The 23,121-nt window shown below is 41.8% G+C and overlaps 1 protein-coding gene across 1 annotated transcript in view; it reads left to right on the plus strand.

Annotated features, from left to right (window-relative positions):
* Window positions 1-239: 239 nt before the first annotated feature.
* thbs4b (thrombospondin 4b) overlaps window positions 240-23,121 on the plus strand; it is a 34,807-nt gene continuing 11,925 nt past the window's right edge. The window contains exons 1-13 of the mRNA XM_034125935.1: window positions 240-523; window positions 6,710-6,907; window positions 7,917-8,164; window positions 12,750-12,852; window positions 12,983-13,065; window positions 13,189-13,240; window positions 13,748-13,899; window positions 17,157-17,294; window positions 18,117-18,194; window positions 18,289-18,441; window positions 19,377-19,481; window positions 19,617-19,724; window positions 22,153-22,312. Of these exons, the coding sequence (XP_033981826.1) occupies window positions 445-523; window positions 6,710-6,907; window positions 7,917-8,164; window positions 12,750-12,852; window positions 12,983-13,065; window positions 13,189-13,240; window positions 13,748-13,899; window positions 17,157-17,294; window positions 18,117-18,194; window positions 18,289-18,441; window positions 19,377-19,481; window positions 19,617-19,724; window positions 22,153-22,312 (1,657 nt within the window). The 5' untranslated portion in view covers window positions 240-444. The remainder of the gene's footprint in view (window positions 524-6,709; window positions 6,908-7,916; window positions 8,165-12,749; window positions 12,853-12,982; window positions 13,066-13,188; window positions 13,241-13,747; window positions 13,900-17,156; window positions 17,295-18,116; window positions 18,195-18,288; window positions 18,442-19,376; window positions 19,482-19,616; window positions 19,725-22,152; window positions 22,313-23,121) is intronic.

Genomic DNA, 23,121 nt, shown 5'->3' on the forward strand with positions numbered 1-23,121 from the left:
CTCATTTTTCTAAAGGGGGGAATTCACCTCAAGCGTGAACTCAAGGGTCTAAAAATATTCATGATCTCGGTTGGCAAACATGAGTTCCTACTCTGCATCATTAGCTTCTCACGTTCAGCACATTTGTGTTAGAGCCTGTGGGAATTGGTAGCAGCAGAAGGAACCAATGCAAAGACTTTCTGCAGGTCACTCCTTCTCTGCATGGGGCCGTCTGAGGAAGCATTTAAAAAGCAGGTTGTGGCCCTCATGCTCCGCCCTCAGTAAGACTCCTGTGATCCTAACATCCTCACACACTATTCAGACCAAGACACACAGACAGCAGCAGCAGCAGCAACCATGTCTCACTTCTGAGTCAAAAAGGAGGACAACGCAGACAGACAGGAAACTGTGTGATCAGTTACTACAGAGAAACTGCTGATCTGGGACCAGCTACAAAGGGACAAAATGGGTGTTTGGACAGCCCTGATTCTGGCCTCACATCTGCTGTTAAATCTCAGCCTACGTGTGGAAGCCCAGGCTTTAGGTAAGTTGCATAAATGCTTCTTAACAAAATGTGTCATTGATTGGTGATTGCAGCGGCTACGAGAATCTTTTTAAAGGTTGTCCGTTTGAGTTTCAAAACACGCACAAGGAGGAAGATGTCTTTGATTTAATTTGCACTTTTTCTTACAACCTGCCTGTGATGTAATCCTCCATTTTCCTTATCTGTCAAATAAGATTTAATGGCTCCACTCCACTGGGGATTTGTACACACTGTATGAGTTTTGATGCATAATGGATAAAGCAGAGCACTGTGAAAGAGAATATCATATGCAGAGGCACACAAAGGATTAGACATGGTGTGTGATACTCACTGAATAAAATGCTAAATATCCCCGTCACTTCGGGAATATATGAAGCAGTTTAATACATATTTTCTGAAGTAAAGCCACCCTGCTTTACAGACAGATCTGTGTGATTACTGCAGCTTCAGGAGGCCCAGCTTTCTGGCACGCATTAGTTCAAACAATGTCCCAGCTGGGTCACACATGGGAACAATCAGAGATGATCTGGGGGCAATATTGCACTTGAAGTCACACAAACTGTATGCACAAACTCTCCTACAGTCTCACGCACATCTGTTCAAGGTCACACACATTGGAGCTGCAGACGACATGTTGAAACATTGTGGTGTGGTGAGAGTTTATCAGCTCCTGTGATAAATGGAATACCTTTCACGCAGTCATTAATCTCTGCAAACTCTGGCTACGGACGCCTGATGGTATTTATAAAACAAGTCCAGAGTAATGGATTTCATCATCTATCATTTCCCTTGCAAATGACTCATTGTATGCATGACTCAAACGGAGCGGGAACAATGTAAAACAGCAGGATAGCAGAAAGCAGCAGTATCTCTGCAAAGGGTCATTGAGCAATATAAATGGCTTTACCTGGAGTTGAAATTAAAGGAATTCGAAAACTCATTTCTTATTCTGGGCACAAAGATAAGACAGGGCCACCCTTTGAATCGGATATAATCCATATTTCTATAATAACACTGTGAAAGGAGTTGCATTTAGTGATAAGCCTGCAGAGGATTATCAGCTTTTCACTGTAAGAAGCTCTTTAGTTTCAGCTCTTTGTTAAACATTGCAACATCACTGTTTTGGTTCACCGCTCTTATGGCATCTGTTGTCAGTGAGAAAGCTTTAAAAAGTGACTGTACACTACCTGGTAATCCCTATACAGCAGACAGACACAGTTATAGTGAACATGGTGAAGCATTTAGAGCACGTGTGTCAAACTCAAGGCCGGGGGCCAAATCAGGCCCTTGGTGGATTTAATTTCGGCCCGCAGGATAATTTCTAATTACTATTAGATCTGGCCCGCCGGTATATTGCACGCACACCTTCACTCCATCCTGAGGGTTTCCTCAGCTCAGAGCCTGAGCCCAAACATTGATGAACTTGCACCCAAGATGAGATGCCAAGTATCTGGCTTGAACTAGCATCACAGAGCAGCACACTGAGTTTACATGGATGTTTCCTTCTGCACTTTGTTTCTCACGACAACAGGACATGTTTGGTTTTTTCTTTGAGGGAAATAGTTTTTTTGAAGCTGTTGTTGGCCTGTGGGAAAATGTAATCATAAGAAATGACTCTGGACAAGCTGCAGATTGAGCCATAAGAAATGAATGCAACTGATTATTTAATGTTTAATGTTGTTTTTATAGGCAATCATTGAAGCTTTGTTAGTTCCAGGTTTAATATGTGCAATAAGTTCATTTCAATAAGTTCTGCAATAAACATTGAACCAGTCCGGCCCTCGACTAGTACCCATTTTTTAATTTTGGCCCACTGTGTATTTGAGTTTGACCCCCCTGACTTCGAGGCTAAAGAGACTCCCTAAGGTGGTGGTGGTGGAGACCTAAAACTGAGCAAAAATGGGGGAGACCCTAAAACTCTAAATAAATGGAAATGTCTCAGTAATTATTGGAGATTTAATTTAGCAAGTGTTTGTCAACAAGGTGGGCGTGTTAACTTTAAAAAAAGATGATCACAACTCGTTTCTGCTTACACCAAATGGCAAAAAGTTAACTGTTATTTGAGATGTTTTTGATTTTACATCTTGAACTTTAACGGATGTTTGCTCATGATTGGCAGACTACTTATTAATTCATCAACATGTGACTTCCTGTTGTGATTAATTGGCTGCTGATGATTACGTTTTTCCTTGGTCATTACTGGTTGAGGTTTAATTAAGTACGTCAAGTGATGTGAAGAAACTGAGAACATCTAAGCAAGAACTGTACAATTGTGAGTTTACCTGAGTATTTCCATATTATGCCACTTTATAATTCTGTTTTACTTCAACTTCGAGGCAAATACCTTGTACTACACTTTATTTGCTTACTTTAGTGGCTTGTCAGCTTTCAGATAACAAAATATTTTTAAAACATAAGTAGGATGTAGATATTTTTGTAGTTATTGTATTGTAAGTTACGACCAGATTGTTATTGATCTCCAACAGAAAATGTCCATGCTACCCATCAAGGGATAAGTATCATTAAATAATTATAATCCAATAATATGATATACATTATTCTGGAGTGGGCCATTCTGCATATTGAACACTTAAGCTTTTGGTACTTCTCAATGTTCTAATGGTAATAATGTTGTTCTTATAATGGAGAAAAGTTTAGATTGCAGACCTTTTCGTGTAATTTATTTACAGTGGTGTGCCTCGATTTTCGGCAACATCTAAAGATCTGAGTACTTTTTCCACCACTGGGTCTTCTAAACATGAAAGGTATGAGATATATCAACTTGACCGTGTTGGATTTATATTCAGGAGTTAAGAAGAGGACAAGACACTGCAGTATGGCTTCAGCTGAACTTTATGAAGCTTGAAATAGGAGGTTAATCAGGGGCTGAAATGAGGCGTTTTCTCAGGATCTCTGGGGTGAGAGGACCCTGACCCCCACAAAGCTCTCAGTCCTCAAGATTTATGATCTGCAGGACCCAGTGTGTCCGCCTCATTTGTTCTCCTGATCTGTTCAGTTTTGGAGTTTTATCAAATGAATGGACTGAGGAGTTAAAGGACCCATGACATGCTTTTTCGGTTATTACCCGTCCCCTTGTGTGTTATGTAGCTTCTGCAAGTAAACGGTCTGCAAAGTCTCAAACCCTCAAAGTACACCCTGTAGCGAGTAAAACTCTAACACAGAAAAGACCTGTCTATGCTGCCCCAGAACGCCTCGTTGGAGATTTTTATTTTTCCATTTTTTTCTTCCATGTCACAGTGACGTAACGACACATGGACCAATTGGTCCAAATGGATCAATCCGTGGAGCTCCTCACACACACATACTCACTCAGCCATATCTTGTCTCAGCCGCGCTACTCCGCGGAGTTTCGCCGGCACACACACTCACTCAGCCTTATCTTTTCTCAGGATGTGTGTGTGTGTGTGTGCTCAGGCTGAGTTCCGCGGTGTCTCGCTGTCTCGCAGACCCCACGCAGCAACCAGGAAACGACACCAGTAATCCAGCTCACACTGTCCGCTCCTCGGCCCTCAAAGGGCAGAGCAGCGAGCCCCGCAACGTCCCGCCAACACGGCACCCAGACCCCACGCAGCATTCTCATCTGTTTGTCATTACTGGTGTCATTTTCTGGTTGCTAACAAACGCCATTGTAACACATAATCACTGATGTTCCGCTGTAACGGTGGTGGACTCATCAGAACAGAGTGGGCGAGCTGACCAATCAGAGCACACTGGGCTCATAGGGAGGGGGGGGCAGGAGCTCCAACAAGCCGTTTAGGACAGAGAGTGAATACACATACTATACAGAGATGCTGTATGAGAAACCAATGTGAGTTTGGAACATTGAACAATGTAAATCTATTCTAGTCGGTGTTTACATTAGCATCGCTAACACTCAGAGCTAACCTGTACTGGAGAGCATGTGTAAATAGCAGGAAATAAAAAGGAACTCACCTTGTGGTATAACCGGCAAGAGAGAAAGCCTTTGAGCTCCATACTGTTTCAGAAATAATCCTTGATAATCCATGATATGGCGTTTCATCACGGCAGCATTTAGTTTAGACAGTAGCTGCCGGGTCCCGCATGAGCTCAGACCCCTACTTTTTTTTTATCAATTTTTTTTTTTTTTAAAGCTTTATACCCAAAATCAGCACTTTTGAAACAGGAAGTGAAATAGAGGGATATGAGGCATGGCTAGAATGGGTATTTTTATATATCTGAGACCTATGCTATTGCCTAAAAATAGCATGATAGGGCCACTTTAAAGTAGAGACACTACATACTGATATACACCTAAACATCAGCAGGAGAGTACTCTTTAAAGTAGAGACACTACATACTGATATACACCTGAACATCAGCAGGAGAGGACTCTTTAAAGTAGAGACACTACATACTGATATACACCTGAACATCAGCAGGAGAGGACTCTTTAAAGTAGAGACACTACATACTGATATACACCTGAACATCAGCAGGAGAGGACTCTTTAAAGTAGAGGACACTACATACTGATATACACCTAACATCAGCAGGAGAGGACTCTTTAAAGTAGAGATACTGACATACTGATATACACCTGAACATCAGCAGGAGAGGACTCTTTAAAGTAGAGACACTACATACTGATATACACCTGAACATCAGCAGGAGAGGACTCTTTAAAGTAGAGACACTACATACTGATATACACCTGAACATCAGCAGGAGAGGACTCTTTAAAGTAGAGACACTACATACTGATATACACCTGAACATCAGCAGGAGAGGACTCTTTAAAGTAGAGACACTACATACTGATATACACCTGAACATCAGCAGGAGAGGACTCTTTAATGTCCACATTTCCAGGAAACAGCTTGTGTCAAATACACGAGGACAGAGTTAATAGAAGAAACTCATGCTTTGCAGTCTTGGCTGACACCGGACAGTCTCTGGCAGCATTTGGGAACAATGTGAGTCCCTCCTGACTGAAGGCCCTGCAGACTGCTTGTGTATTCATGCTGCGTGCAGATGGTGGATGACACATTCCCTGCACATCCTCTCCTGCTCTGCACAGATCCCAAGTCACTTTATTAAAGCAGGAGGACTCTCCAGCCATGAGTGCAGCGTCCCTCTGGCTTTAACTCGGTCAAACCTCCGCCTGTGAGAAGAATGGAGGAACTGTGAAACACTTTATCAGCTGAGCAGATTTGGAGAGGATACAAAAAGAAATACATCATGCAACTAACTAGCGAAAATATATCGGTATCGTCTTCAGCATCAAAATGTACTTAAAGTACTTATTCTGCACAGTGGCTCATTTCAGAATAATATAAAGTTAAGAAGTATAATCAGATCAATATACTTTAAGTATTACAATTCAAACGTGTTATGCAGAATGGATCTTTTCACAGTATTACATTATTATGGTTGTTATATTATCCTTTTTGTGTTCAAGTAGGGGCATTTAAGTGTTGCAGTTTGTCAATGTGGACCAGATTTAGATACTAGAAGTACTGTGTGTTTTAGTAGTAAAGTACTGCATTGTAGCATATCAGCATATCATGTGTTTTTATATGTACAAAGTAACTGTGAGCGTTGAATAAAAGTAGGCAATATTTGAACTATAACGTAGTTTTAAATGGAAATAATCAAGTAAAGTACAAATATGTCAAAATAGTCAAGTGTAGTTACTTACATTACATTACATGTCATTTGTTAGACGCTTTTATCCAAAGCGACTTACATACATTCGGTACTGTGGACAATCCCCACAGGAGCAATTTGGGGTGAAGTGTCTTGCCCAGGGACACAACGACATGCTGACTGCAGTGGGATTCGAACTTGCTATCCCCTGATTCGAAGTCCAGCACACTACCCACTGAGCCACAGCCGCCCTCCCACTGGTTTATAAAAAATGTCATTGTGCAAATATTATGTAAAAGCATCAGTAGTCAACCAAACAATATGTTCCCAATATCAAAGAACTTGATGTGAGATATGATTTTTCTCTGTATAACCCAGCATGATTGTCTTAGAAATCCACATTTCACTGAGTAAATGCAGGGTCTCAAAAGATCAACAAACACTGGGTCAACATCATCATCATCTCCTCATGTGGACTCAGGATGTGTTTGGGTCATAAATATTCATACATCTGATCCTCCATTACTCATGTGCCTTTCTCCCTTCTCTCTTCCACAGTGTATGATCTGCTCACCTCACCGGACTGCCTGCCGGACCTTCTGCAGGGCGGCCTGGTGGAGCAGGGCGTGAACGAGGCTTTCATCCTGACCTCCTTCAAGCTTCAGCCCAAAACAGGAACCAGCATCTTCGCCCTGTTCAACCCGCGGGACAACAGCAAGTACTTTGAGTTCACCGTCATGGGGAAGCTCAACAGAGGTAAGAAGCTATACGAGAGAAGAGGCTCTGCTTTCTCTGGAGGACATTCTTAAGAGAAACTGATAAATTATTCATGGGCAAAGTTTTCTTTGTTATATTTAATAAAGAAAGTCAATATGCACGTGAAATCTATCTCAAATGTAGGAACAGAGCAACTTCATCCTCAGAGGATAAAGGTGTTCTGCTTACAGTCACACTATATATTCAACTGGCCCTTAAATTCCCTTAGGCATTATCTAAAGATCCCCATCATTAAACCATAAGTCCTTAACCATTTGCAAATCCACCTTATGCCCTCCTGAAATGTAAATCCTAACCATGTCTCTGTTAAACACATATAGGATTCAAAATACTATTTAAAGTGGACCTATTATGCTATATTTGAATAATATAGTGTAGGACCATACCTATATAAGGCATATTTATACTTTTTTTTTTTCAAAATACCAAACAGATCATGCATTTTAGCCATGCCTCATTTTGCTCAATTTGACAATTTCTAGCTCTGGGCTGATTCAGTGAGAACAGCACCACCTACTGGCCTGGCATATGTACTACAGCGTCTCCAGCGCTTTCGAACGGCAATGGCCGTGGCTGTCTCCTCCTGATTGGTGGAGTTGGCCCAATAGCCGTAGCGCCACCGTCCTGATGTCAGGACAGTGTTCAAATCTGAATCAGTTTTTATCAGATCCGTTGCAGCCCCTTTTTTAGAGATTTGGGTATGGAGGAAAATAGAGAGGGTTGTGTTTTCTGACACTTGGTGAGTTCCCTGGAACACCAGGGACACATATTCATGTATAAAAGACGTACAAAAGTGTATTTTGCATGATAGGTCCCCTTTAAACGAGTAAAAGGCAATCAGAGTATAAGACATAATCTATACATATTATTTAAATGATTATATGAACATTTGACACGACACTTTCCTATCATCTAAACCAAACAACACGACATTATAAACAAATAAACTAAACTAAACTAAATCTCTTCCTCTTCCTCATCCTCTCAGCTGTGTTGCGTTACCTGCGGAGCGACAAGAGGATGACCTCGGTGACCTTCAACAACCTGGTGCTGGCAGACGGCCAACAGCACCGGCTGCTGTTCCACCTGAAGGGCATGCAGCAGGGTCCGGGGGGCGTGGAGCTGCATCTGGACTGCAGGCTGGTGGAGACCATCAGGGATTTACCTGCCGCCTTCCAGGGTTTACCTGCAGGATACGGCACGGTGGACCTGAAGACCATGCAGGCCCGAGAGCAGGTGAGCCTTCACTCACAGTAGAGAGTGGTGCAGGAGTGAGTCCTAAACCAAGGAAATACCTCAGCATTTTAGCTCTTTATAAGGTCTGAGGTTAATGCAAGCTTACAAGATTTTGTTCTATGAAGTAAAATACTTCAATGAATTTTAAAACAGCGGTTGCTAACAAGTGTCTATAAAGTGGCAAGCCCAACATTAGCCGCCTTTAGCTTAGCGGTGGTGACGTGAAGTCATGTGACCGTGCTGTAGTTCCTTTATAGCCCAACGTTAGCCACCTTTAGCTTAGCGGTGGTGATGTGAAGTCATGTGACCGTGCTGTAGTTCCTTTATAGCCCAACATTAGCCACCTTTAGCTTAGCGGTGGTGACGTGAAGTCATGTGACCGTGCTGTAGTTCCTTTATAGCCCAACGTTAGCCACCTTTAGCTTAGCGGTGGTGATGTGAAGTCATGTGACAGTGCTGTAGTTCCTTTATAGCCCAACATTAGCCACCTTTAGCTTAGCGGTGGTGACGTGAAGTCATGTGACCGTGCTGTAGTTCCTTTATAGCCCAACATTAGCCACCTTTAGCTTAGCGGTGGTGACCTGAAGTCATGTGACCGTGCTGTAGTTCCTTTATAGCCCAACGTTAGCCACCTTTAGCTTAGCGGTGGTGACGTGAATTCATGTGACCGTGCTGTAGTTCCTTTATAGCCCAACGTTAGCCACCTTTAGCTTAGCGGTGGTGATGTGAAGTCATGTGACCGTGCTGTAGTTCCTTTATAGCCCAACGTTGGCCACCTTTAGCCAACCCGGTATCACGGCAAGACGTGAACATGTGACGATCTACCATGCTGGGAGACGTGAATATGTCACGGTTTCGTCCCTTCAAACGTGACAGTTACACGGTATTGTTAACATGGCCCAACCAGTGGAGAAATACCCGGAAGTGCCTAGCAAATGGTCTACCGCGCCTATTGGTCGGTTTTTATTGTCAAAATGAGGTGTTTTTAATTTATTTTTTAATCATCACACTTGATTTCGCCGATTTTCTTGTTGCCCTAGCTGGTCGACACCTCTTTTAGCAGAAACAAAGGCTACATTAATGTATTAAATCGATGTTAATCCATGTGTGTGGAGGTGAGGATGTGGAATTAACGGACGTGACGTTGTGTGATTGCGTTGCCAGGCAACGCAATTTACAAACTCTTCAACTACAACCCTAATTATATTTTAAAACATTTTAGAAGGCCTCACGAAATACTTTAATGTAAATTCAAATGTAAATGTGAAGGGGTGTGTGTAATATGGTGATTGACATTATTCACCCACGGATCTATGGGTTGGGGTATTGTTCCGCACGGACATTTTAGTTAAACGGACTTACTGTTGATGTGAAATCCGAAAAAAAATACGTTATACACCATAACGGTGCACAGCTGATATAAAAGGACTTGTCGTTTTTAAAGATATTACTGATTTTCTTTGAATATAAGAATGTAAATACTGAGTTGAGAGAATAGTCAGGGGATTTGGGTGATGGGAGACACATCTATGGATTCAGAATTTCAATAGCTAACGGGCCGTCTCCACGGCAGCGTTAAAAAATCTTGAAACGCTTCTGCCCATTCACTTTGAATGGGGTGACGTCACTTTTTTTCGCTTTCGCCGAAATGCATTGTGGGCAGGCGAGCGGAGATTCTCAGGATTTTCAAGATCCAAAGTTGAACAATGTTCAACTTTTGAGGCTGAGGTGGAAGCGTCAGCCAATCAAATCCCGTGTACGCAAATCTGACAGTTCAAGCTCTAGCCAATCAAACGGCGTGTATGCTGGGAGAGAAATACCGCAGGTCATTTCCTCATATTCCAAAAAATGGAGGAGAAATTAGCGGTAGCGAATCAATCACCCGGTGCTTTATGACCAGACCTACCGGGATATAAACCGGAGGAGCCAGGCATGGAGGGAGGTGGCAGAGACAGTGGTAGGTTTTCGCCTGTTTTGGGGAGTTTATATCCAGTTTACTTCGGGCTTTTTTGCTTCGTATGTCGCGGGCGGGAGATTCATGTGATTGGTTGCTCGCAAAAAATCCTCAAGCTTCAGATACGCCCACCTCCAAGATTTTTTTAACGCTGCCGTGGAGACGGCCCGTTACTGTTAAATGACGGATATACCTTTCTGTCTGTGATGTTTTACAAATCAGATATTATAAGTAAAACATGTGAAATAATATAGCAATATCCTGTACAATTATGTGAAAACATGAATAAAACTACACATCTTCAGATGTTATACATACACAAGTGTCCTACACTAATAATACAAAGTTATTATGGCTGTGTGTACCTTGTGTGCACCGCCTAGTGGTTAAAGCACGTTATTGAATTAGTTGTGTATATATGTCAATGATCCTTAGAAAATCTTGAAATCTTGAAAGGGATATGCAAAATAGCCATTATATACAGTCTTTAATTAACTATTAGTAGAGAATAACGAGTAATGAATATACTTTATAGGGATCTGCAGATAAATGTTTAGTCTTCTCAAGCAGCAACTATCAAATATCTCTCCTGATTGTTGGCACTTGACAATCACCTTTCCCTGAATTTTACTCAGGTGTAACTAAAGCCTGATTTAAGGGTTGTTTATATTTCACATCATTAATCAGAATCTGCAAAGTAACTAAAATAAATGTAGTGGAGTAAAAATACCAGGTTAACCTCTGAATTGTAGTGGAGTAGAATTGCTGTTTTGTTTAGTAATGGATATTGAATATGGAATAAAGGTTTTGACAAGACCTGGTGTAACAATAATCAAAAAGGACATTAAAAGAGCTCCAGATGTCAATGATCTAAACAAAACAGCACACCTGAAATGTATTAAATACTTTATTAAGGGCAGTGAATTAGTTTTTTCTGTATGTTTTTCAAATCAGTGTTATACAGTAAGTGTCATAGACAGTGTTACATTGCTATTATTATCCTTAAAATATATATTATAAAACAAAACCATTTATGATCTTTTTTTTTGGGTGGTTTACTAATGACAGTTAATTCTGTTTCTGCTATTGATGGTTTCATTTTTGTGAAAAATAATCAAATAATCAAATTCAATAACGTGCTTTAACCACTAGATGTGCCTTTCTATCAACTGTGCACCGTTATGGTGTAAATACAGCCTATCTACCAATTGGATCAAATATAAAAGTCAGCCGAATTATTATTGATACTGCAAGGAGACGTATTGTGTGAAAATAAATGTAAGATGTTGTTTAATTGCGGATATATTTATGATCCACGTCACGTTTTCAGTTTTGGCGGCAGTGCTTCCTGTTTGTCAAGAAGTCTTCTCATCAGGGCTCTATAAATACAGAACTACGGCAGATGTGTCATATTTAATGCAGCCAAACCGTGTATTACAATGCCGTTATGTGATGACCTCCAAAGAGAAAAGCAAGCAAACTCGGAATAAAGTATTATTTTATTTTTTTTAAATGTTTTCGGATTTCCCATCAACAGTAAGTCCGGTTAACTAAAATGTCCGTGCGGAATAATACCCGCAACCCATAGATCCGTGGGTGAATAATGTCAATCACCACATTACACACATTCCTTCACATTTACATTTTAATTTACATTAAAGTATTTCGTGAGGCTGTCTAAAATGTTTTAAAATATAATTAGGGTTGTAGTTGAAGAGTTTGTAAATTGCGTTGCCTGGCAACGCAATCGCACAACGTCACGTCCGTTAATTCCACATCCTCACCTCCACACACATGGATTAACATCGATTTAATACATTAATGTAGCCTTTGTTTCTGCTAAAAGAGGTGTCGACCAGCTAGGGCAACAAGAAAATCGGCAAAATCGAGTGTGACGATTAAAAAATAAATTAAAAACATCTAATTTTGACAATAAAAACCGACCAATAGGCGCGGTAGACCATTTGCTAGGCACTTCCGGGTATTTCTCCACTGGTTGGGCCATGATAACAATACCGTGTAACTGTCACGTTTGAAGGGACGAAACCGTGATATATTCACGTCTCCCAGCATGGTAGATCGTCACATGTTCACGTCTTGCCGTGACACCGGGTTGCCTTTAGCTTAGCGGTGGTGATGTGAAGTCATGTGACCGTGCTGTAGTTCCTTTACAGCCCAACATTAGCCACCTTTAGCTTAGCGGTGGTGACGTGAAGTCATGTGACCGTGCTGTAGTTCCTTTATAGCCCAACATTAGCCACCTTTAGCTTAGCGGTGGTGACATGAAGTCATGTGACCGTGCTGTAGTTCCTTTATAGCCCAACATTAGCCGCCTTTAGCTTAGCGGTGGTGACGTGAAGTCATGTGACCGTGCTGTAGTTCCTTTATAGCCCAACATTAGCCATCTTTAGCTTAGCGGTGGTGACGTGAAGTCATGTGACCGTGCTGTAGTTCCTTTATAGCCCAACATTAGCCGCCTTTAGCTTAGCGGTGGTGACGTGAAGTCATGTTTAACGTGAAAAAATACATCCCTTAGCCACTCTATTTCCATACAATAATAAAAATGTTTCCGTCCCATTAATGGATCCAAATTAGCTAAGCTGTCCTCTTTGTGTTGTTTTATTCCAACAGGAGAGTTTAGACGAGCTCAAGCTGGTGGTCGGGGACACGTTTGAGAATGTTGCTTCAATACAAGACTGCCATTTCCAACAAAAAGACTCCGTCCAAACTCTGGGTAAGAATATTAAAGCGGGAAGTCTACAGAGACAGCCGAGTGTTTTCTCAGTTTGTCACTTGAGAACAGGCTCAGAAACCCCCTCTCACCTTTCTTCAGTTTCACAAAGTAAACAGTGCCTTTCTCTCAGGGGTCAACACGAAGCAGCTGTCCAACCAAATGCTGGACCTAACGAAGGTGATAAATGAGCTGAAAGACGTCCTCATTCAGCAGGTGAGTTACACTAACAGCCCCACTGAGACCACTTCATCCCTGCTCCCTCACCCCTGACCCCCCCCCCCCCCCCCCCGACAGCTTTACTGCATACAGACTTATTTATGTTTCACCTTTTCACAGGTCAAAGAGACTTCATTCCTCAGAAACACCATCTCAGAGTGTCAGGCCTGCGGTAAGACAACTTCTATTAAACAGCAATTTCTTTAACAAACAAAATATCAGATGATGGTTTAAATGTGTTAGAAAAATCTCACCGGCTTGAGCTTCAACATCAGGATCCATGTATCTATGATCCTCTCAAGAATGGAAGTAGTCATCACATACAGAACATCAACTAGTTCCTGAACAGTGTCCTTCACATGCTGATATCCAAGAGAGGGAGTTACACAGTCACAAGATGGAGGAATATAAAGCAGTATTCAATGTTTACTTCAGATTAGCTCCACGTCAGAAATGATCATGCTTGTCATATGTCTATCTCCATAGAGGCTGAATCATCATGTTAATCACATAGCTATCATATGCCTCAAACAGTCCTGATGCTCTTCTAGGTAATCATACATCCTGTCATGTACACAGCTACAGTTGGGATACCTTTGTTATCATGTGGACTCTCATATTGGAAGAGTACATTCAGTATTTTCACAACAAAATGTGTTTTTTTGTCTTTCCTTCAAAGGTCTGGGGGGGACTGAGGTGGTGAAACCCAGGTGTGGTCCAGGTATGTGTTTCCGTGATGTACGGTGCATAGAGACGGCCGACGGTGTGGAGTGCGGGCCGTGTCCGGACGGATACACCGGGGACGGATTCAACTGTGATGATGTGGACGAGGTAAGGCTCAGGGAGGGAGGGAGTGTGAGTGTGAGTGTGAGTGTGAGTGTGAGTGTGAGTGTGAGTGTGAGTGTGTGTGTGTGTGTGTGTGTGTGTGTGTGTGTGTGTGTGTGTCATATTGTGCTAAATCTGGCAGCACCAACGCCCGGTCTGCCACATGTGGAAGCCCCTCATAGTTTCCCACCTGCTGAGCCCAGAATAAAATGCTTTTGTGTGCACAGACTAGAGGGGGACAGCAAACACCAGTGTGATTTTGGTGGGAGTACGACCACCCTTGACTAAGTTACAGTGGGGGTGCCAAACCAGACAGCTGCACCACCACCTGGTCTGCTGAACATGGGCTGTAGAGAAACCGTGCAGATCTTCCCTATTGACACCAGGATTAACCTTGTCTAAAAAAAAAAAGAACATTGTGTGAGAGAGGCACAGATACAATAACAATAATACAATAAAATTTCATTTGAGGGCACCTTTCACAACATTCAATGTCACCTTACAATACACAAATGAATAAAATACGAGTGGCATTGCAATACAAACATGTGTTGCATAGAAAACCACAGAGCAAAATGACATTCTAAGGAGCCATTCAAGTGAGTAAAGCCAGTCTGAACAATTATTCGTTAGGCTTGATTTGAAATAACAGTGTCTGACTATATCATATATGTCAGGGCTTCTCAAACTCCGGACCAAGGTCCGGATCCGGACCGAACTGCAAATCAATCCGGACCGAACCCTGTGTCCCATTATTAAAAAAAAAAAAAAAAAAAAAAAAAAAGAAAAATTTGATTCTGATAAATTAATGTACATCATCATGTACGCGCGTCTTGTGTCTGACGCGTTGTAAGAATGAACGTGCATATATATTTACTTGTGTGCGCGAATGTGACACGCATAGCAGACCGCAAGTTAACCGCAAGTTTACCTTGACATATTGTATGTATGTATTGAATGTGTGTATACAGGGGCGCCGTTTACCGACAGGCAAGGCAGGCAAGTGCTTGAACCAGAAGGGGGCCCCCAAAGAAGGTAGATTAAGAAGGTCCACAGCAACGACAACATGAAACACCCTTTAATTTACTGCAACGACATGTCGGGAAACTCCATGCATAGAGCGCCAATAAACTGCTTCTTAATTTCAGTTTCGATTCTCCGCTCGGGGGGGGGGGGGGGGGGGGGGGACTTTAGTGGCATTGATCCGGACCAGTGACCTTGTATAAAGTTCACAACTGGACCTTTAATAAAAAAGTTTGAGTACCCCTGATATATGTGATATCATTACTTGTCATTTTTACGTATTTTGTATTTGTGGTTATCAAGTATCAGACACTTAAACAACAGAGAATGTTTTATAAAATAGTACTATACTGACAACACACATCTTATCCTTTCACCATGTAGTCTGTAGGAATAAAACATAACACAAGTTTATTCCAATACGAAAAATGTTACAGAGTAAATAATTAAACGACAAGTTGTCCACCGCGACTATGGCAACACCGGGGGGTCTAAACTAATGATTTTAAAACGTGGGGGGGACTTGTCCCACCCTCATATAATGGCTGCGACGCCCATGATTATATATTTTTAGGATAAGATTTGTAAAGTTGTCTGACAATGAATCTTATGAACTGTTAGTCCTAGCGCATCGCAAGAAACAGTATATTCAAATTCTTATTTTGGATTCAAACGACTTTGTAAAAGGCACTCAAGAGAGCGCAGATCTCCACCAAGGCCATGCACTATCCAACATTAATATTAAAAACACAAATGTGTATCTACCCTGTGATTCAGATCTGCTTCAAAATGTAATGGGTCATTCCTTGGCCAATTCTACACCTTTCCCCCCAAGTTTCATTACAACCAAGTCTTTCTGTAATCCTGCTGACAAACAAACAAACAAACCGATCCCAGAACATAACCTCCTTTGTGGAGAATAATAACAGCTTGTTATTCTCACCCTTACCTCTGGTGTTAGCTTAAAGGTCAGGAGCAGAGGGGGTCCAACACCCTCTTTCCATTGTCCAATCCCCCAATGTGATGACTAAAAAGAAGATAATTAGCCGTACAATAGGAGGGTTGGTAAAGTGCAAATATCTTTCTAATCACATGACGTCACTGTTGGTCTGAGGCTGTCTGCAAAATGTGTTTATATTTCCACACAGAAGCTGCCATTGTAGACAAACTAAACCAGCGGTGATTATTTTGCATCTTTTTTTATATTAAAGTATTTTGCCTCTAAAACAAGCGTTGGCAGCAGAGAGGTGACAAGAAACGAGGTGAGACAACGGGAACACAACTTCACAGGAGCTGCAGAAATGACAGCAACGGGGAAAATTAAAGTTTGGAAATTACGTCAAAGTCTGTTAATTAGGAAGTACAGGAATGTGTGTGTGTGTGTGTGTCTCTGTCTGTCTGTGTGTGTCTCTGTCTGTCTGCCTGTCTGTGTGTGTGTCTGTCTGTGTCTGTGTGTGTGTGTGTGTGTGTGCACGTGTGTGTGTGTGTGTGTGTCTCTGTCTGTGTGTGTGTCTCTGTCTGTGTGTCTGTGTCTGTGTCTGTGTGTGTGTGTGTGTGTGTCTCTCTGCCTGTGTGTGTGTGTGTGTGTGTGTCTCTGTCTGTGTGTGTGTCTCTGTCTGTGTGTCTGTGTCTGTGTGTGTGTCTCTGTCTGTGTCTCTCTGCCTGTGTCTGTGTGTGTGTGTGTGTGTGTGTGTCTCTGTCTGTGTGTGTGTCTCTGTCTGTGTGTCTGTGTCTGTGTGTGTGTGTGTGTGTGTGTGTCTCTCTGCCTGTGTGTGTGTGTGTGTGTGTGTGTGTGTCTCTCTGTCTGTGTGTGTGTGTGTGTGTGTGTGTGTGTGTGAGTGTGTGTCTCTGTCTGTCTGTCTGTGTGTGTCTCTCTGTGTGTGTGTGTGTGTGTGTGTCTCTGTCTGTCTGTCTGTGTGTGTGTGTGTGTGTGTGTGTGTGTGTGTGTGTGAGTGTGTGTCTCTGTCTGTCTGTCTGTCTGTGTGTGTCTCTCTGTGTGTGTGTGTGTGTGTGTCTCTCTGTCTGTCTGTGTGTGTGTGTGTGTGTGTGTCTTCTCCTCTTTGCTCTCATCCCTCTTCATAAGGCCTGACCCCTTTAGCTTTATGTTTTTTGCATGAGTCAAAGTGTCATCAGACTTAAAAGCTTTTTTCGGTAAGCAGCCCTGAGAGACTCACACATTTTGCAGATTTTTTTTTCTTTAAACAGTCCCCGTGTCCTCTTTCCTTCCTTCTCTCCTGCAGTGCCAGTTTAACCCCTGCTTCCCTGGAGTGAAGTGTGTGAACACCGCCCCGGGGTTCAGATGTGACGCGTGTCCTCTGGGATACTCCGGCCTGGCGATAGAGGGTGTGGGCATCATATACGCACAGACCAACAAACAGGTAAAACACTGGATCAAATACGGAGGATCCCATGGCGTCTTACCAACTTTCAAACCCCTACTTTCCGTGCTGTAACTCAGAACACACCCAGCTTCAAAATCAGACTTTATTTGGATCTTAGCTACACACCTGAAAGGTTTAGAGCAGGGGTGTCCAAACTTTTTTCACCGAGGGCGACGTACAGAAAAAAATACGAAGGGCTGGGCCACTCACTAGAGGTGAGGTATATCGCCTCATAAGTTCAGTTATAAGTTAGCAAAATCAATCAGATGTAGGTACATGATGCTTGTGAGTGTTAGCAGCTCATCTCTTAAACCAGAAGCTTCAGATTGATTATAATAAGGAGAAATATTAAGGGTTTATTTCAAGCTTGTTGTGGAAATAAGTCATTTGGTTTTTTTCTTATCAACTAAGATATGTTAGAAAATGTTTCCAACTTTAATTGACTGAATTTATTTGAAAAGTGGTCTCATTAACACATGAATACTACTGTGTGATATATGTTTACATTTATATTTAAGAAGTACAATATTGGTAGTAGCTGTAGCTATAAAGACAGTGTATGTAGAAATGCTATGAAATACTTTGGCAAAAAGTGTGGGATGCTTCTGGTGATCTAAACTGATATAAAGGAGAACCTAGAACACTAATTATATCATCAGATAGTAAACAAGAGTGGATTATGTACAACATTTTTGAACAAAAGAACATTACTGTAGCCAATATAATCACTTTCCACCGCTGTTTGTTGTATTTTATGTGGTGTAACTGTCAAATCTGAACATAAACGGAGAAAGACACATCTTATATTCTCTAATTTAGGTCTGTGACGACGTTGACGAATGCAAAGGAACGAACAACGGAGGCTGCGCCGCAAACTCAGCCTGTCAAAACTCTGTGGTAGGAAAGCCATCCCCAACACTTCACTTTAACAGAAGATTATCTCAATGATGTGGCGATGAAAAGACACCTGCTGTCCTTGTCTCCTGCTCAGGGCTCGTATCACTGCGGCAGCTGTAAGACGGGTTTCTCCGGAGACCAGGTGAAGGGCTGCAAGCCGGAGGTCAGCTGTGGGAACAGCCTCACAAACCCCTGTGATCTGAACGCTCTGTGCACCATGGAGAGGGACGGCACGGTCACCTGTGAGGTGGGAGTTCCTGCTCTTTAAACTCATATACAGAGACGGCAAAAGTGCACACATCCTTTACTCAAGTAGAAGTACAGATACTCGTGTTTAAAAATACTCTGGTAAAAGTAGAAGTACTGACTAAACTTCTTTACTCAAGTCAAAGTAAAGAGGGCTTTGAAATGTACTTCAGTAAAAAGTACCCATAACTAGCAGCTGTTTTAAAGAGTACCTGACCTCCCTTTATATTAATAGAACAATAATGTCATTGTTAGCTAATGAATGTTTCCATGCTGAACAACGGCAACATGACAACGTTTTCATTGGTCCCTCTTCTTTAGAGAAGACCAGGAAATGATGGATACACGGATCGTGTTCAAATCAATAGGCACGCAATGACTCTAAATAATAATGATCACGCCACCAAACACACATTCAAACTAAAGGAACCAGCCTGTTTGGGAAATGTGAGAAGTAGAAAGTACAGGTATTTGTGTTCAACATGTAAGAAGTAGAAAGTACAGGTATTTGGGTTCAACATGTAAGAAGTAGAAAGTACAGGTATTTGTGTTCAACATGTAAGAAGTAGAAAGTACAGGTATTTGTGTTCAACATGTAAGAAGTAGAAAGTACAGGTATTTGTGTTCAACATGTAAGAAGTAGAAAGTACAGGTATTTGGGTTCAACATGTAAGAAGTAGAAAGTACAGGTATTTGGGTTCAACATGTAAGAAGTAGAAAGTACAGGTATTTGTGTTCAAAATGTAAGAAGTAGAAAGTACAGGTATTTGTGTTCAAAAGGTAAGAAGTCAAAGTAAAAAGTCGTCAGAAAAAGGTCTATCTATCTAGCATCTTAATATCTCTCCTTGTTGATGTTGCAAATGGAGCTGCTGGGATGCATGAAACATGACTTTGTATTGCACTGTGATGAAAGAGTTTCTATGTGTCTTTGCTCAGTGTGGAATTGGCTGGGCTGGTAATGGAAACCTGTGTGGGAAGGACACAGATATCGATGGATACCCAGATGACAAACTCAAATGTAAAGACTCCAGCTGCAAAAAGGCAAGTGCAAACTACACGAAGATTTTATAAAAAGTGATGTGATGTCTATTGTCTTGGTTATGTGTAATGCATAAAGACTTTTCTGCAGTTGTTATCTCTTGTTTTAACTTAATTTCCCATCACCTCCCTTCACAGGATAACTGCGTGTTCGTCCCTAACTCGGGTCAGGAGGACGCCGACAGGGACGGACATGGAGACACCTGTGATGACGACGCAGACGGTGACGGTATACCCAATGAACAGGTAGGTTTTAAAGGTCACCTATTATGCAGAATCCTCTTCTTCATGTCTCCTCTACATCAACATGTGTCCCCTCTTCTTCATGTCTCTTCTACATCAACATGTGTCCCCTCTTCTTCATGTCTCTTCTACAGCAACATGTGTCTCCTCTTCTTCATGTCTCTTCTACATCAACATGTGTCCCCTCTTCTTCATGTCTCTTCTACATCAACATGTGTCCTCTCTTCTTCATGTCTCTTCTTCATCAACATGTGTCCCCTCTTCTTCATGTCTCTTCTACATCAACATGTGTCCCCTCTTCTTCATGTCTCTTCTACATCAACATGTGTCCCCTCTTCTTCATGTCTCTTCTACATCAACATGTGTCCCCTCTTCTTCATGTCTCTTCTACATCAACATGTGTCCCCTCTTCTTCATGTCTCTTCTACATCAACATGTGTCCCCTCTTCTTCATGTCTCTTCTTACATCAACATGTGTCCCCTCTTCTTCATGTCTCTTCTACAGCAACATGTGTCTCCTCTTCTTCATGTCTCTTCTACATCAACATGTGTCCCCTCTTCTTCATGTCTCTTCTACATCAACATGTGTCCCCTCTTCCTCATGTCTCTTCTACATCAACATGTGTCCCCTCTTCTTCATGTCTCTTCTACATCAACATGTGTCCCCTCTTCTTCATGTCTCTTCTACATCAACATGTGTCCCCTCTTCCTCATGTCTCTTCTTCATCAACATGTGTCCCCTCTTCTTCATGTCTCTTCTACATCAACATGTGTCCCCTCTTCTTCATGTCTCTTCTACATCAACATGTGTCCCCTCTTCTTTCATGTCTCTTCTTCATCAACATGTGTCCCCTCTTCTTCATGTCTCTTCTACATCAACATGTGTCCCCTCTTCTTCATGTCTCTTCTACATCAACATGTGTCCCCTCTTCTTCATGTCTCTTCTTCATCACCATGTGTCCCCTCTTCTTCATGTCTCTTCTACATCAACATGTGTCCCCTCTTCTTCATGTCTCTTCTACATCAACATGTGTCCCCTCTTCTTCATGTCTCTTCTTCATCAACATGTGTCCCCTCTTCTTCATGTCTCTTCTTCATCAACATGTGTCCCTCTTCTTCATGTCTCTTCTTCATCAACATGTGTCCCCTCTTCTTCATGTCTCTTCTTCATCAACATGTGTCCCCTCTTCTTCATGTCTCTTCTACATCAACATGTGTCCCCTCTTCTTCATGTCTCTTCTTCATCAACATGTGTCCCCCTCTTCTTCATGTCTCTTCTACATCAACATGTGTCCCCTCTTCTTCATGTCTCTTCTACATCAACATGTGTCCCCTCTTCTTCATGTCTCTTCTTCATCAACATGTGTCCCCTCTTCTTCATGTCTCTTCTACATCAACATGTGTCCCCTCTTCTTCATGTCTCTTCTTCATCAACATGTGTCTCCTCTTCTTCATGTCTCTTCTTCATCAACATGTGTCCCCTCTGTGGAAAGAGACTCTGAAAGTTTCAGGAACAAAGATTCTCTCTCTTTTTGTCCTGATCCATTTCTATAAAAACCTGTCTGAAAATGAGCTGATCAGATTTTGGCCACTTTATGATGTCATAGCGATGTGTTGGCTTGTGTAACCATTAGCCAATCAGCAACCAAGGTAACCCCACCCCCCACCTTATCACCTGAATCTCCTCCTAGAGCACCATTGTGTTCTTTGTAACCAAATCTCTCTCAGAGGGGCGTGGGGAGGGGCTCCTTATTTTCATCTAAAGTAACAGACAGAGAATCAGCACTTTGGAAACAGGGCTGAAACAGAGGGGATTATGGGTAATGCTGCAATGATCTGTTTGGTGTTTCAGCCAATCAGAGACAGGCTCTGTATATATCTGAGAGCTGTAATATATTGATGAAAAACAGTATCATAGGAGATCTTTAACAAATGCATTCAAGCACACAACAACTTTTTCTAGGTTAATTGTTGAGTTTAAAGGTCAGGAAATAATGAAATATACACATAACAGTTTCCCTAAAGGTGTTATGTGCACGTCTTTTGCTTTAAAATGTCATAAAATAACTTGAGCTCTTTGTTGTTTATCTTAAAAGTCTCAAAGAAATGTCAAACCTGACAGCTACAGGTTGAGTCACACTTCCTTTAGGCCTCGTCTGCCAGGAGCTGTCAGTCTTAAAATGACTTTTAATCCAGTTTAAGCCCCATCTCACAGGTTCAAACCTCCCGTACGTTGAACAGTAACAGACTCCAAACTGGGAGAAGTGTAAAGCAATGACGACCAAACACTAAAGCACACTAAATCAATTCTAAAGCTTTGGATATCTTATCTGGTTTTCACATATCTCATATCTCCATTCGGTTCTTTGACCTTGTATTTCTAACTGTTTGATGCAGTGAATGAGACCTTTGTGTCCTCCTTGTGCTTCAGGATAACTGTCCTCTGAAGCCCAACGTGGACCAGAGGAACAGCGATAAGGACAGCCACGGAGACGCCTGCGATAACTGCCGCATCGTGGAGAACCCGGACCAGAGGGACACGGACAGTGACGGCCGGGGGGACGCCTGCGACGACGACATGGATGGAGACGGTACGGAGAGTTACTGAGTCTGACTAAAGATTATGTAACCAGCAGTGAATGCACCCTCTGTTATAACTCTGCTGCACGAGTGTTGCAGAGATGGCAAAGTGCACACATCCTTTACTCAAGTAGAAGTTCAGATACTCGTGTTTAAAAATACTCTGGTGAAAGTAGAAGTACTGACTAAACTTCTTCACTCAAGTCAAAGTAAAGAGGGCTTTGAAATGTACTTCAGTAAAAAGTACCCATAACTAGCAGCTGTTTTAAAGAGTACCTGACCTCCCTTTATATTAATAGAACAATAATGTCATTGTTAGCTAATGAATGTTTCCATGCTGAACAACGGCAACATGACAACGTTTTCATTGGTCCCTCTTCTTTAGAGAAGACCAGGAAATGATGGATACACGGATCGTGTTCAAATCAATAGGCACGCAATGACTCTAAATAATAATGATCACGCCACCAAACACACATTCAAACTAAAGGAACCAGCCTGTTTGGGAAATGTGAGAAGTAGAAAGTACAGGTATTTGTGTTCAACATGTAAGAAGTAGAAAGTACAGGTATTTGGGTTCAACATGTAAGAAGTAGAAAGTACAGGTATTTGGGTTCAACATGTAAGAAGTAGAAAGTACAGGTATTTGTGTTCAACATGTAAGAAGTAGAAAGTACAGGTATTTGGGTTCAACATGTAAGAAGTAGAAAGTACAGGTATTTGTGTTCAACATGTAAGAAGTAGAAAGTACAGGTATTTGTGTTCAACATGTAAGAAGTAGAAAGTACAGGTATTTGTGTTCAACATGTAAGAAGTAGAA

Source organism: Trematomus bernacchii, unplaced genomic scaffold, assembly GCF_902827165.1.
Source record: "Trematomus bernacchii unplaced genomic scaffold, fTreBer1.1, whole genome shotgun sequence".
Taxonomy (NCBI): Eukaryota; Metazoa; Chordata; class Actinopteri; order Perciformes; family Nototheniidae; genus Trematomus; species Trematomus bernacchii.